Below are 12,426 nucleotides of genomic sequence, written 5' to 3'. Positions count from 1 at the left end.
AACTGTTAGAAAATGCTGAAGACCTACTGAGAAGGCAGGAATGGTTGCCTATGTGGGAGACAAAGTACATGCTGGAACAGATGATAGCAGACATCTGAGATGGACCCAGAGGAGAGGTGTTTTCACAGACTACAGCATTACGGAATTGGAGATTCAATTTCTTAGAACAACATTTTGATCCATTACCCATTAACTGGGAAGAGGGATCTTCTATGATGAAAAGCTTGAAAAACTCGTTCTCCAAGAATTAACACATTTTTAAAAAGAAGAGTATCTTAGAGCAGCACCATAAATCATGCAGGAGACTCTGCTTTAACAAAATACCAGTGTGACCCCAGAAATGTTCCTGCTGCCTTTCAGGATATACAAGATCTCAGAACACATGGAGCTCAGAGGCACCCCATTGGTGGCTGTTGCTCACAGTCCAGAAGCCTGAATGGTACTTTTTTTCATTTATAAGACATCAATGCAAATTGAGGAATCAGGGTCAGAAAAATCAAGAGGACAGGATACACTTTTATACACAAAATTAACTTTTGTGTCCTCTTAAGGAAAACTGCTTGTAACGCATACGATATTAAATAAAAAAGGCATTAGAGACAGTTTCTCTGAGGGGAAAAAACGGTCAGATTCAACAAAATTTGTAGATGTTAATGTTCAGTGATATGTAATAAACAAATTGAGGTACAAAACTGTTAAGAAGCTCATATAAATATGAAGCCACTGGACAATGAAAGTTTACAAACCTCAGAAGAGACTCAAGCACAGAGGATTCACTGCACCATTGGACTTGGAGATTTTCTAAGCCTTCTTTACCCACCTTCCATCTACAGCCTCAGCAATCATCTCTACATAGTAGGGTAATCCTTTCTGCCGACAAGATGGATTAATTTTTAGAATGGGGAGAAGGATGAACTCTTTTTGGAAGTGTTGTTACCCAACAGGTTAGACGAAGACATGTTCCAAACTACTTACTAGTTTTTCTGAAAGAGTTAGTCCTTGTATAACTCTCATGAAAGATTTAGAAGAAAACAGAATTTAACATGATTACTGCAGAAGACCAACCACATAAAGCTGGGCAACCTGTTCCTAGTGTAAAACTTCATCTGTAAACAATCCACAGAGTATACATCTAAAGGTAAGATTTAAGGCACACCAGACATGATAGGGGCACTAAAAACAAAGTATAGCAGGTACATTTCTAACCTTCCACTCCTACAAGCATCTAGTAGGGAAAGGTACTTTGATATGCAACTCTTACAGAGCTGGCTTCTTAAATTCTACCCCTGCTACCCTCTCCTCCCCAAGAGCTCACACTGTAACAAGTTAGATCCTTTCTAGTGTGATTTTTCTGCTCCCATCAGAAACATACATCATCCATGCAGGTCCTCTTAACACAAAGGGAATAAATACAAGATAGATAGGTTTAAAAGAAGAAATTCATCCTCTCTTTATCAGGCATTAGAAATGTAAAGCTGTAGAGCAAGAACACACACAAAAATTCCAGCCCATTCCTACCTTGGTCACTGCATGCTCTTGTCAGAGTAAAACAATCTAGTATGGGGAAAAGAAATTCTTAAAAGTAAGCATCTGAAGAGAGATTTTAATCTTCAGACATTACCAATTAAGGAGATTTAGGCAGCAACCCCTGGGAGCTGGATTCTTTCTTTCAACAGTAATTCACTGTTTAAGGTTCAAAATTATTAGCAACAAAAAAGAACAGTTTTAATAAAATCCTTAATGTTCAAAATTGTCCCTTTATGAAACCCTTTGCATGATGTACTTCTCCTAGAAAGCTTTCCTGCCCTCTTCTGTAACGCATTAAATGCAAGATATAGTCACCTTGTGATTGAGTTAGTGTTATTAACACGTTTCACAGTTCTTGAAATAATGCATACCAAATCAGACACATTTCTTTCATCTTTCATGCACACAGAGTGCCATCTTCTCATATATAAGTGATTTTTCATGTGGAGAATATCCTTAATACTAAATATAAATTCTGCAATAAAACTGTAGTTAAGATTTGAAAGAATATCAGGTAGTAGGTGTGGAAAGTATATGTTCATATCTATGATGAACCAACTCTTATTCCTTTGTAAGAGCTATCACAAAGACACTATTAGGTAACAAAGCTCACAAAGAATATAAATAAAAATACCTACATTAAATTTATGCTAATATTTAACAAAGTAAATTTATAGGTAGAAATAACTAAACTTTAAACTAGACCCAATCTGGGAACTTAAAAATTTCAAATAAATAGAATTTCAATTGATTAGTTATGAACTGCAACTGGAATTTCAAAATTATTACAGATAAATGAAACCATTTTATCAATGTGCTAAAGACATAGAAGTATTTAAGTAACTTTTCATATCAGGGACATTGACAGGATTAATTGACATGATGGCATGGGTTTATAAAAAATAACAACATATTAACCAGGGAAGAGAAAACCATTCCTCATTCTTAGTGTCGACTAGGTGGCATGTTATGGCAGTTTTCCTTCGTGATGTGACACAGTGTTGTGGAGAAAATCAGAGGCAACGAGAATGTGTTCAGTTCAAGATATCAACTTGGCGTCCTGGCGAAGCCAGTGCAGTCCCTGCCGGGTGTAACGAACTAGGTCTGTCATGATGCTTGCGTTAAAGATGAGAGGGCCCATTACTTTATCCAGTTCAGCAAAGAATTCTAGAAAACCAAAAGCATTCATTAAATCATGTAAAACCTTTAGAATCATTGCTTCCAGATCTTTAGTTTAGACTGTAAACTGGCATTCATATAAAGTAAAAACCAAACCAAACAATTTCCTTCCCACTAAAAGGATTAGTGTTCAAATTTTAGAACAAATCATTCCATAGTATCTCAAGTTAAGCTTTTTCCCAAGTTACGTAACATTTTTTTCTTTTTTTTTGTTACATAATATTTTAAACAGAATGTATGGCCAGGAATTATATGTTAAACAAATAAACAGAATTCTAGGAAAGAAATTAGAATTTGCTACTATGCAGGTTAAGTATTATTAAAATGGAGACTTTGTGCCATAATGCACTATTTTTGTATAAAATGCAAGTGGTATAAAAAAGGATATGTTTTGCATGCCTCCTCTAAAGAGACCCTGTAGTTAGATGTCTGTATCTAACCTTCCTGCTATGATCTTATGATATTCACTACTAATACAATAAAACTTGTTTTTAGTCAGAAGTTTAAAATTTTAAGGGATGGAATTAAAAGGACTCTTTCAATGTGAACAAAAAGGCTAGTGTGCTTATAAGGGAGATGTGGTGGACAGGAGAGGATGGCAGTGTTCTAAGAGTTGATTCTCATGCAACTTTGAAAGAAAACTGAGACATGTAGGAACCAGACAGCAAAAAAGAGGCTGTTTTAAAGTACAAAAAAAAAAAAAATTAAGATAAAGATCTCAACATATTAAAAGAAGATAAAAAGTAACTAAACAGTTGAAAAGGTTTGTCTTTCCAGATTCCAGTTAATAAATGTAAAAGGAATGTCAGAATGGAAACAAAGAATGGATATATGCAAGGATCAACAATAATGAAAGCATAAGTTTAATAGGAAAGCTTTACACCAAATTCATCAGCCTGACACTTCAACTTACTGATAAATCACTAAAAGGGTATAATTATTACATGCCTCCTAATATAGTATAATCCATTTTCATTTTTTTCTTTCTCCTCTTTTCTTCCCTCCGTTTCTGTTTTTACAATGATCTTTCTGCTTTCTTCATGGATGATATCTTTGATAACAACCTATAACTCATCTGGTCTTCAAGCATTGCTTTAAGATGATCATGAAATTCAGATGAAATAGATTCAAGATCTTATCTTGGTTCCTGTGGACTTACTTTAATTTTCTTTGACCTCAATTTGAACTTCCAGATGAGTAATTGATGATCTTACCCACAGTCTGCCCCTGGCCTAGTTTTGACTGGTGATAAAGAGCTTCTCCAATGATTTCTTCCCCAAATGTAATCAATCTGATTCCAGTGCAGCCCATATAGTGAAATTCATGTAAAGTTGTCTTTTGTGTCTTTTAGAAAAAGAATTTGTAATGAATAAATCATTGTAAATACAAAATTCAATCACTCCATTTCCAGCTTCAATTCTATCATATTATCCAACTACCGTTCCTTCTTCACCATTTCCTACTTTTGCACTCCAGTCACCAATTATCTTTAATGCATCCTGATTGCTTGTTCAGTCAATTTCAGACTGCAAAATTTGATAAAAATTCTCAACTTCTTCCTCTTTGGCTCTAGATGTAGGAATGTATATTTGAATAATAGTCATGTTAATGGGTCTTCCTTGTACACATCCAGATACTGCTAGAAGTTCAAGCAGGATTTTGAAGAGGCTGCGGCACTTGGGATATCACTGCTGATGTCAGATGGATCCAGACTAAAAGTAAGGAACACCAAAAGAATGTCTATTTGTGCTTTATTTTATTGACTATGCAAAGGCTTTTGAGTGTGTGGATCATGACAAGTTGTGGTTGACACTGAGAAGAATGGGACTCTTAGCACTTGACTGTGCTCATGAGGAACCTATACCTGGATCAGGAGGCTACTGAGTGAAGAGAGCAAGGGACCACTGAGTGGTTTGGAATTGGGGAGTGCAGCAGGGTTGTATTCTATCTCCATACCTGTTCAATCTGTATGCTGAGCAAATTATCTGAGAAGCTGGATGCTATGAAGAAGAGTGTGACATCAAGACTGGAGGGAAACTCATCAATAACCTGCATTATGCAGATGACACAAACTTACTTGCTAAAGTGGGGAGTCCTGAAGCACTTTATTGCAGAAGATCAAGGAAAGCAGCCTTCAGTATGGACTGCATCTCAATAGCAAAAAAACAAAGATTCTACCACTGGACTAATAGGCAGTGTCATGATGGAAGGAAAGGAGATTGAAACTGGCAACAGCTTCATCTTGCTTAGATCCACAACTAACATCCTTGGTACAAGCAGTCAGGAAATAAGAAGACACATTACACTGGGAAAATCTGCAGTTAGAGACCTTTCCAAATTATTGAGGGGTAGTAATGTCAGTTTGAGGACTAAGGGGCGTCTGATTCAGGCCATGGTCTTTCCTATTACTTGCTATGTATCCAAGGTGTACACTATGAATAAGGATGATAAAAAAAGAGTTGAGACCTTTGAGGTGTGGTGTTGGAGAAGAGTACTGAACATCCCATGGATGGCCAAGACAATGAAGAGATATGTCTTGGAGATGGTGCAGCCGAAGTGCTTTTTTGGAGGTTAAGAATGATGAGGCTTTGCCTCACATACTTTCGATATATTGCTAGGAAGGGCCATTCCTTGGAGAGGGACATGATTTGGTAAGGGTGGAGGGTCAGCGAAGGATAAAAAGACCCTCAGCCAAGTGGACTGATACGGTGACTGCGGCAATGTAATGTTGTGTGTCAAGAAGTGTGAGGATGGCACAAGACAGAAAAGGGTTTATATCTTTTGTTCACAGGGTTTCTATGTGTTGTGCTCAACTCAATGGCATCTAACGACAACAATACAGTACAATAGGAAATACAGACCATGATCTATGAATTGTTCTTATCTAAAATTCTGAAGGTGAAGCTAATCGAGACCCAAGATATAAATGTCACTCTAAGAAGTAAGAAGAATAGAAGAAAAGTTAAAGGGCATCACAATAAGGAAGCAATATGTCAAATCCAGGATCTGACACAATCTATGACTGAGTTTCTCTCTACTATCAGTGATCAATAAAATTGGATAGGGCGGGAGGATTGCTAGAATATAAAAGGTAATTAGGGGATTTACCAATGAAGTGCAATGTGTAGACATTGTTTGAATCTTACTTAAACCTGTTTTAAAAAGGCATATTTGAGACAATAGGGAAACTTAGTGGTAGATTAGAGATAGACCACATAAAGTAGTTACCGATCATTTTGGTAGTTTTGAAGAGAGTAAGTGGTCATGTTTTTGAAAAAATGTGTACCACATAAGGATGCATACCCAAGTATTTTCAGGAGGAAATGCCATGATATTTGGTTATTTACTTTAAAATATTCCAGGTAGGGGAAAGAGCATGTTCATGTGTGTAAGTAATATATGAGACAAAAAGGGCATAATGTCAGGTTACTGAAGCTCAAGTTGGATGAAAGGTAAATGGCAGTTACAGGATTCTCTTTTCTTTGATCAAGTTACTACAACAAAAAGTTTCAAGGGAAAAAATTGCATCAGGAGAAGAATGGATAGCAAGAGTGACTAAGAATGACCTTTCAAATGTATCTGGACGAATACAGACACTCTGAATTTTAGAAATCATGTACTTTGACAGGAATCCTTCATTTTTACCTAACTACCTATTCATACTCAAAGAATAAGGCTGACAGAAGAAAAATTGATGCCTTTGGTCTGTGGTGTTGGAGAAGAGTACTGAATATCCCACAGACTGCCAAAAGAACAAACAGGTAAGTCTTGAGAAGATGCAGGGAAAGTGCTGCTTGGAGGCAAAGCTTCATCTCACATTCTGAGGGCATGCTGCTAGGAGAGGCTATTCCTTGCAGAGGGTTATCATGCTTGAGAAGGTAGAGGGACAGCAGAACAGAGGAAGACTCTTGATCAGTTGGACTGACAAGTGACTGCAGCAATGGGTTCAAGTGTGTCAGAGATGGTAAGGATGGCACAGGATTCGCAAGAGTTCAGATCTGTTGTTCACAGGATCACTTTTGAGTTGTACTCCACTTGATGGGGCCTAACAATATCAACCTACTCATGCTACAAAGTTTAAAAGAAAAGGAATTGTGACAAAAGGACACTTGATTAATTGGCTTATTTAGTGTTTCTTTAAGAAAGGGACTAAATGAATAGATGTCATACATACATTTGCTAGTAACATCTACTAAAATAGGAAAGATCGTATTCATACAGTACTCTTTCTTAAGGAAGAGCTCTGGTGGCTTAGGGGGCAGAGAGCTGTGCTGCCAACCCATGGACATGTGGTTCAAATCCACCAGCTGTTCTGAGGAACAAAGATGGGCAAGCTTCTTCTGTGTAATTTAATTTAGTCTCTGACAAATCTGCTGGAGGGTCAGCTATGAGTCAGTCTGACTTGATAGCAATGAGCTGATTTTTGTTGTTGAGTTATTAAGTAGTCACTCTTTAGGAAAGAGCTCTGGTAGCATAATGCATTGTACGTGGGGCTGCTAAACCGTTATGTCTGTGTGAGCACTTGCTGCTCCATGAGAAAAAGAGGAGGCAGTCTGCTCCAATTATTTACAGCCTTGAAAACCCAAGGGAGAGTTGCCATGAGTCAGATCAGATTCAACGGCAGTGGCTTTGATTTTTGTTTTCCTTAAGAAGCCCTGGTGATACAAATAGAACAGCACTGCACAACTTACTGGAAGGCTGGCAGTTTGAGTCCATCCAGCTTTTCAATAAGAAAAAGACCCTGTGATCTGCTTCTGTAAAGATTACATTTAGAAAAATCTCATGAGGCAGTTCCACTGTTACATAATATTACTGAGTCAGAAACAACTAAGGTAAGAATCTTTAAATATTTTATGATTTTCTATGTCCCTCACTTTGGTGACCTAGCAGTGCCATTCTAAAGGTAGGTAGCTCATATCCACCAGCTGGTCCATAGGAGAAAGGTGAGCAATCTCCTTCTATGTGATTTATAGCCTCTGAAAGCCCAACGGACGGTCAGCTATAAGCTGGCTCTGGATCAAAGGCAGTAAGTGACTGAATTTGGAAAAAGAGTAAAAGGAAAGTACAAAGCTTGGAGTAATTTTAAAGAATTCCAGGAAGTTTATTAATGCTACAACCTCTGTTATCATGAATGTTTCTTCCAATTTATCTAATAACCCAGGGTGTACATGATTTCTTATAGTAAACATCCCAGGTGTACAAAAAGTTTGGATGTAATCCTAAGCATGTAGGCAAATTATTGTTAACGATCCTAGAACAAAATTTCTGGTGTATTAAAATACATGTTTTATTTAACATTTAATGCTGCATTTAATGTACTTGAAGAATATTTGTTTTAGACCAAGAACTGTTCTTAGTTTCATTTGTGTGTCACCAGTGTCATGAAAAGTTGTTATAAACATAATTGTTACATTCAGTATGAGTGCTAAGCAATGAGCATTAGCAAATTGATTATGGCTGACTCATAGATAATAACCTAAATACAGGGCAGATACTAATTAGATCATTAAAAGCTCCTTATATCAATCCTATTTATCAGTCAACATTTTCCCAGAGACCCACTTACCTTTTTGCTCTTTGGAAAGCTGTTCAGCTTGGTCCCAAATTTCAGTGGCATAGAGGAAGTTGGATGTAACCTGAACATAGCTGGCTGCCATCTGGTGGATCCGCTGTGAAATGGTCACTGAAGAACCACTTGCTGAAGCACTACTGGCTCCAGAAGAGTAATTTCCTGAATTGCCAGGCGACAGTTTTGGAGAAACAGGAGAAGGCATCCCCGCAGCTTTGCTACACACAAAGAAACTTGTTCATATGGATGTAGTGAACAGCATGACATCAAAGCACTAGGGGCTCTTCTCACATGAAGTCTTTAAAATTTTAAACTAGACTAATTCTCAGTAAGTACATTTTCTTCTAAGTACAAATTTCACTAAAGGCCATTGCGAGTGATGATTTTATCCAGATCCTTTGTTTTAATGAATGGCAACAGATCAAGTAATGAGAAACAACTGAAGTCACACACTTTGTTGGTTGAAGTTCAAAGACTTAGAAACCAGATCTCCTCAATCCTAGTACTCCATCATTCTGGCACACAATTAGTTATCTTTAAAATTGTGTTGGAGAGGTCCATAAGACTTAACAAGCCAAAATTTTGTGATGGTAAAAGAAAGTATTTTATTTTGAGCTCCAAAATTTCTGGCAAATTCCTAGTTTAAACAAATTACTCAAACCTGACAAACAGGTACCATTTCTTTTCAAACATCTTAGGGTTCCTTTCAACTAAATATTTCTTATCCACTGCCATCGAGTTAATTCTGACAGTGACCGCAGAGGGCAGTGTAGACTGCCCTACTAGGTTCCCAAGGCTTTAACATCCTCACAGAAGCAGACTGCTACATCTTTCTCCCAAGGAGCAGCTGGTGGGTTCGCATTACCAACCTTCTGGTTAACCACTTAGTGTTTTAACCACCATGCCACCAGGGCTCCTTAAGTATTTCTTAGAAAACAAATGTGTTGAAATCTGACATGATTCAATTCTGGAATATTGAAAATTGCAAATATGCCTAAGCCTATTATCCTATACTAATAAAAGGAAAATCGGAAACTTTTTTGCAGGAGAGCTCTTAAGAATATTTTTATTTGTATTCTTTTCATCTTAAAAATTTGGTTAAAAATTACACGAAAGGGAAAGAAAGAATGCGAATTCATATGAACATAATAACTGAATAGGGAAATTTAGCACAATCAAAAGTTTGATGGTATTTTTTTTCTCCTTTTGAGGATGGTTAGGATGGTGATGTGGGAATGGAAGATAAACTACAATCACGTCCACTATTATTAAATTCTGGCAGTGTCAAGACTTGAATAAAGAGATGCCTACGTAATAAATTGTAAGAAATGATGGCAATTAAGACTATGAAAAGGACACAGAACTCATGTTAGAAAACTCAGATGTTATGCTTTTGAGCTGTGGTGCTGGAGAAGGGTACTGAATGTACCCTGGACTGCCAGGAAAACAAACAGATTTATCTTGGAGAGGATTAAACCAATCTACTCCTTGGAGGCAAGGATTCTGGGGCTTCGTCTGACATACTTTGGACATGTTGCCAGGAGGGACGGGTCCTTGGAGAGGGACATCATGCTTGGGAGGGTTGAGGTACAACGCAGGAGGGGAAGACCCTCTATGAGATGGACTGATTCGGTGACTGGGGTAATCGGGATGGGTGTGCCAGAGGCGGTGCGGTTGGCACAGGATAGAGCAGGGTTTAGGGCTGTTGTGCATAGGGTCGCTATGAGTTGGAAACGACTCGACGGCACATAATAACAACAACAACAAGATTATATTAATTTCTATTTTGAATTTATAAAAAATAAACAGAAAAGAAAATTACTACTTCTAATATAACATTAAAACATTATATTAAAAACAATTAAACAATCTATTTTTGGAAAATAAACCCTATCCATTTAACTTTTATATTATAATCAATTGGCACAAATGATATTTTTTAGGATATAATTTTACCTACCTTCCCAACCCAGGTGATGGTGCTTGAGAATTATTATAGGAATTCTGCAAAGAAAATATAATGTACTTAATAATTTGAAAAACAAACAGAAACACACTGCTTATGAAGAACTAAATGTATTTCAAAGCTAGGTCAGAACAGAGCTCAAGAAGCTTTATACAATTAAGAGAACAAAGAGTGGGTGTATATGTGTGTGTGTGTGTGTGTGTGTATACACACAGGCATACGTACATGCACGCGTGTGTGTAGAAAGGGAGAGATGTGTCAAAGGGAGCTATTTAGTAGAAACTGTAAGTGTCCTAGAAGACTTCACAGAAGATGCAGGGATGAAGGGTAACACTCAAACAAAATGTCATAGCGAGTGAGTCATAGAATGTACAAAGCCTACAGAAAAACCATGTATGTGACCCATATATTTGGCTATGGTGGAGGTATAGGCAAAATAAGAAGGGAACCTTGAAGATCTTGCAGGCCAATGTTCCAAGAAAGGTTCCAAGTGATGATCAGGCCAGGATTTTAGGGAGACTATATATGAAGACATTTTAAGAAACTAAGATAAAAATGTCACGAAGGCATTCTGATGATGGCAGAAGGATAATGTTTAAAAGTAGAAATTAAGTTGTTATTGTGGGCCATTGAGTCAGAACTGACTCATAGCTGATCCTCCAGGGTGTTTTCAGAGGCAGTGCATTGCACTGGAGGAGACTGCTCAATTCTTTCCCTACAGAGCAGCTGGTATACCTTTGCAATACCTTTGGAATTGCAGCACAGTTTCTTACCACTATGCCACCAGAGCTCCTTTAAATGAAATCAGGCTTTATAATAAAAATGTTACATCTAATAAAATGTTATTAAGAGCTCTGACATGGCTCTATAGGTTCCACAATAGACTATATCTGCAATTACTATAGGTTTAAAATTTTTTCCTTAGATTTATTTGAAAGTACTCAAGTAGCAGCTCCTCTCTTGCTGCGGGCAGCTATTAGGCATGTCCAGGGTAAGCACTGGGACTTGTTAAGTTTTGTCTCTTAGGAAATGAATCCTCCTTTTCTATGCACACTTACTTTCAGATGTTCTGTCAATGTCTTTGAGTACTTCAGAGCATTCTCCTTCTTCAGTTTGAATAGCCTTAGGTACAGCAAAGACTGGCATCGTAGACTAGAAAATGGAAAAAAGTAGCTTATTTACTAGGATGTTAGACTGACCACATCTGCACGGTTGTGTTTTGCACTGTGTAAAAATACAGGGCTGACTTATGGGAGGAGACCCTGACAAATAAAACCTACTGCTTACTGAGTCAATTCTGACTCACAGGGACCCTGCAGGACAGACTGGAACTGTCTTTTGGGGGTTCTGAGGCATCTTTATGGAAGCAGACCACTGCACCCTTCTCTTGCAGACCTAGGACCAGCTTATCATTATCTGCTGACATTAAAAAACAAAACAAAACAAAACAAAACAAAACAAGACCTTACCTACCAGACACTGACATATCATTGTAACATGCACTAAAAAAAAAAAAAGTATATAATTTCCAGGTCAAATGAAAAAACTTTGAAAACGAAACTCATTACTGTCAAGTCAATTTTAACTCATATAAACTTTAAAGGACAGTGAAGAATTATCCTACAGGATTTCTAAAGCTGTAAACTTTGTGGACTCAGACTGCCACATCTTCCTCTTCTGGAACCGCCAGATGGGTCTGGATCACCAACTTATGCTTAGAGGCTGAAGGCTTAACCAATATGTCCCTAGGACTCCTTGATAAAATTCTAAATCTAAAATTCAAGAACAAACAAAAATCCTAGAAAAGTCAATTATGAATGAACAGTGTAACAAGAAACATACAAACCTTAGTGTGTCTTAGAAAAGTTCTTCATGCTACCCTTGCCTACCCTTCTAGTTACCTATACTTCTTATTGGTCTGCTTTTATTTCTTTAAAAGTTTCAACTCGTAGGGGAGCTCTGGTGGCCTGGTGGCAAGAAGCTGCAACTACAATCCCAGAGGTGCACGGTTTGAATACACCAGATGCTCTGCCAGGGAAGGAGGGGTAAGCTCCTGTACCAGTCAGATCTGACTTGACGGTACACACACACAAAAATAATAAAATAAAATTTAAAAAATATTAAAAAAAACACATGTATTCTATATAAAAAAAAAAGTTTCAACTCCTTTCCATCCAGTCCTTTT

General features: G+C 37.4%; 1 protein-coding gene across 1 annotated transcript in view; it reads right to left on the bottom strand.

Moving 5' to 3' along the window:
* Nucleotides 1–2,161: 2,161 nt before the first annotated feature.
* Nucleotides 2,162–12,426, bottom strand: part of AFF4 (AF4/FMR2 family, member 4) — a 127,247-nt gene continuing 116,982 nt past the window's right edge. Inside the window, exons 18-21 of the mRNA XM_006888074.1 lie at nucleotides 11,300–11,393; nucleotides 10,236–10,279; nucleotides 8,273–8,493; nucleotides 2,162–2,694 (exon numbers count right to left, since the gene is read on the bottom strand). Of these exons, the coding sequence (XP_006888136.1) occupies nucleotides 2,567–2,694; nucleotides 8,273–8,493; nucleotides 10,236–10,279; nucleotides 11,300–11,393 (487 nt within the window). The 3' untranslated portion in view covers nucleotides 2,162–2,566. The remainder of the gene's footprint in view (nucleotides 2,695–8,272; nucleotides 8,494–10,235; nucleotides 10,280–11,299; nucleotides 11,394–12,426) is intronic.

Source organism: Elephantulus edwardii, unplaced genomic scaffold (genome assembly GCF_000299155.1).
Source record: "Elephantulus edwardii isolate Elephantulus edwardi_28Jun2011 unplaced genomic scaffold, EleEdw1.0 scaffold00064, whole genome shotgun sequence".
NCBI classification, from domain to species: Eukaryota; Metazoa; Chordata; class Mammalia; order Macroscelidea; family Macroscelididae; genus Elephantulus; species Elephantulus edwardii.
This window is presented reverse-complemented; position numbering and strand designations above follow the sequence as displayed.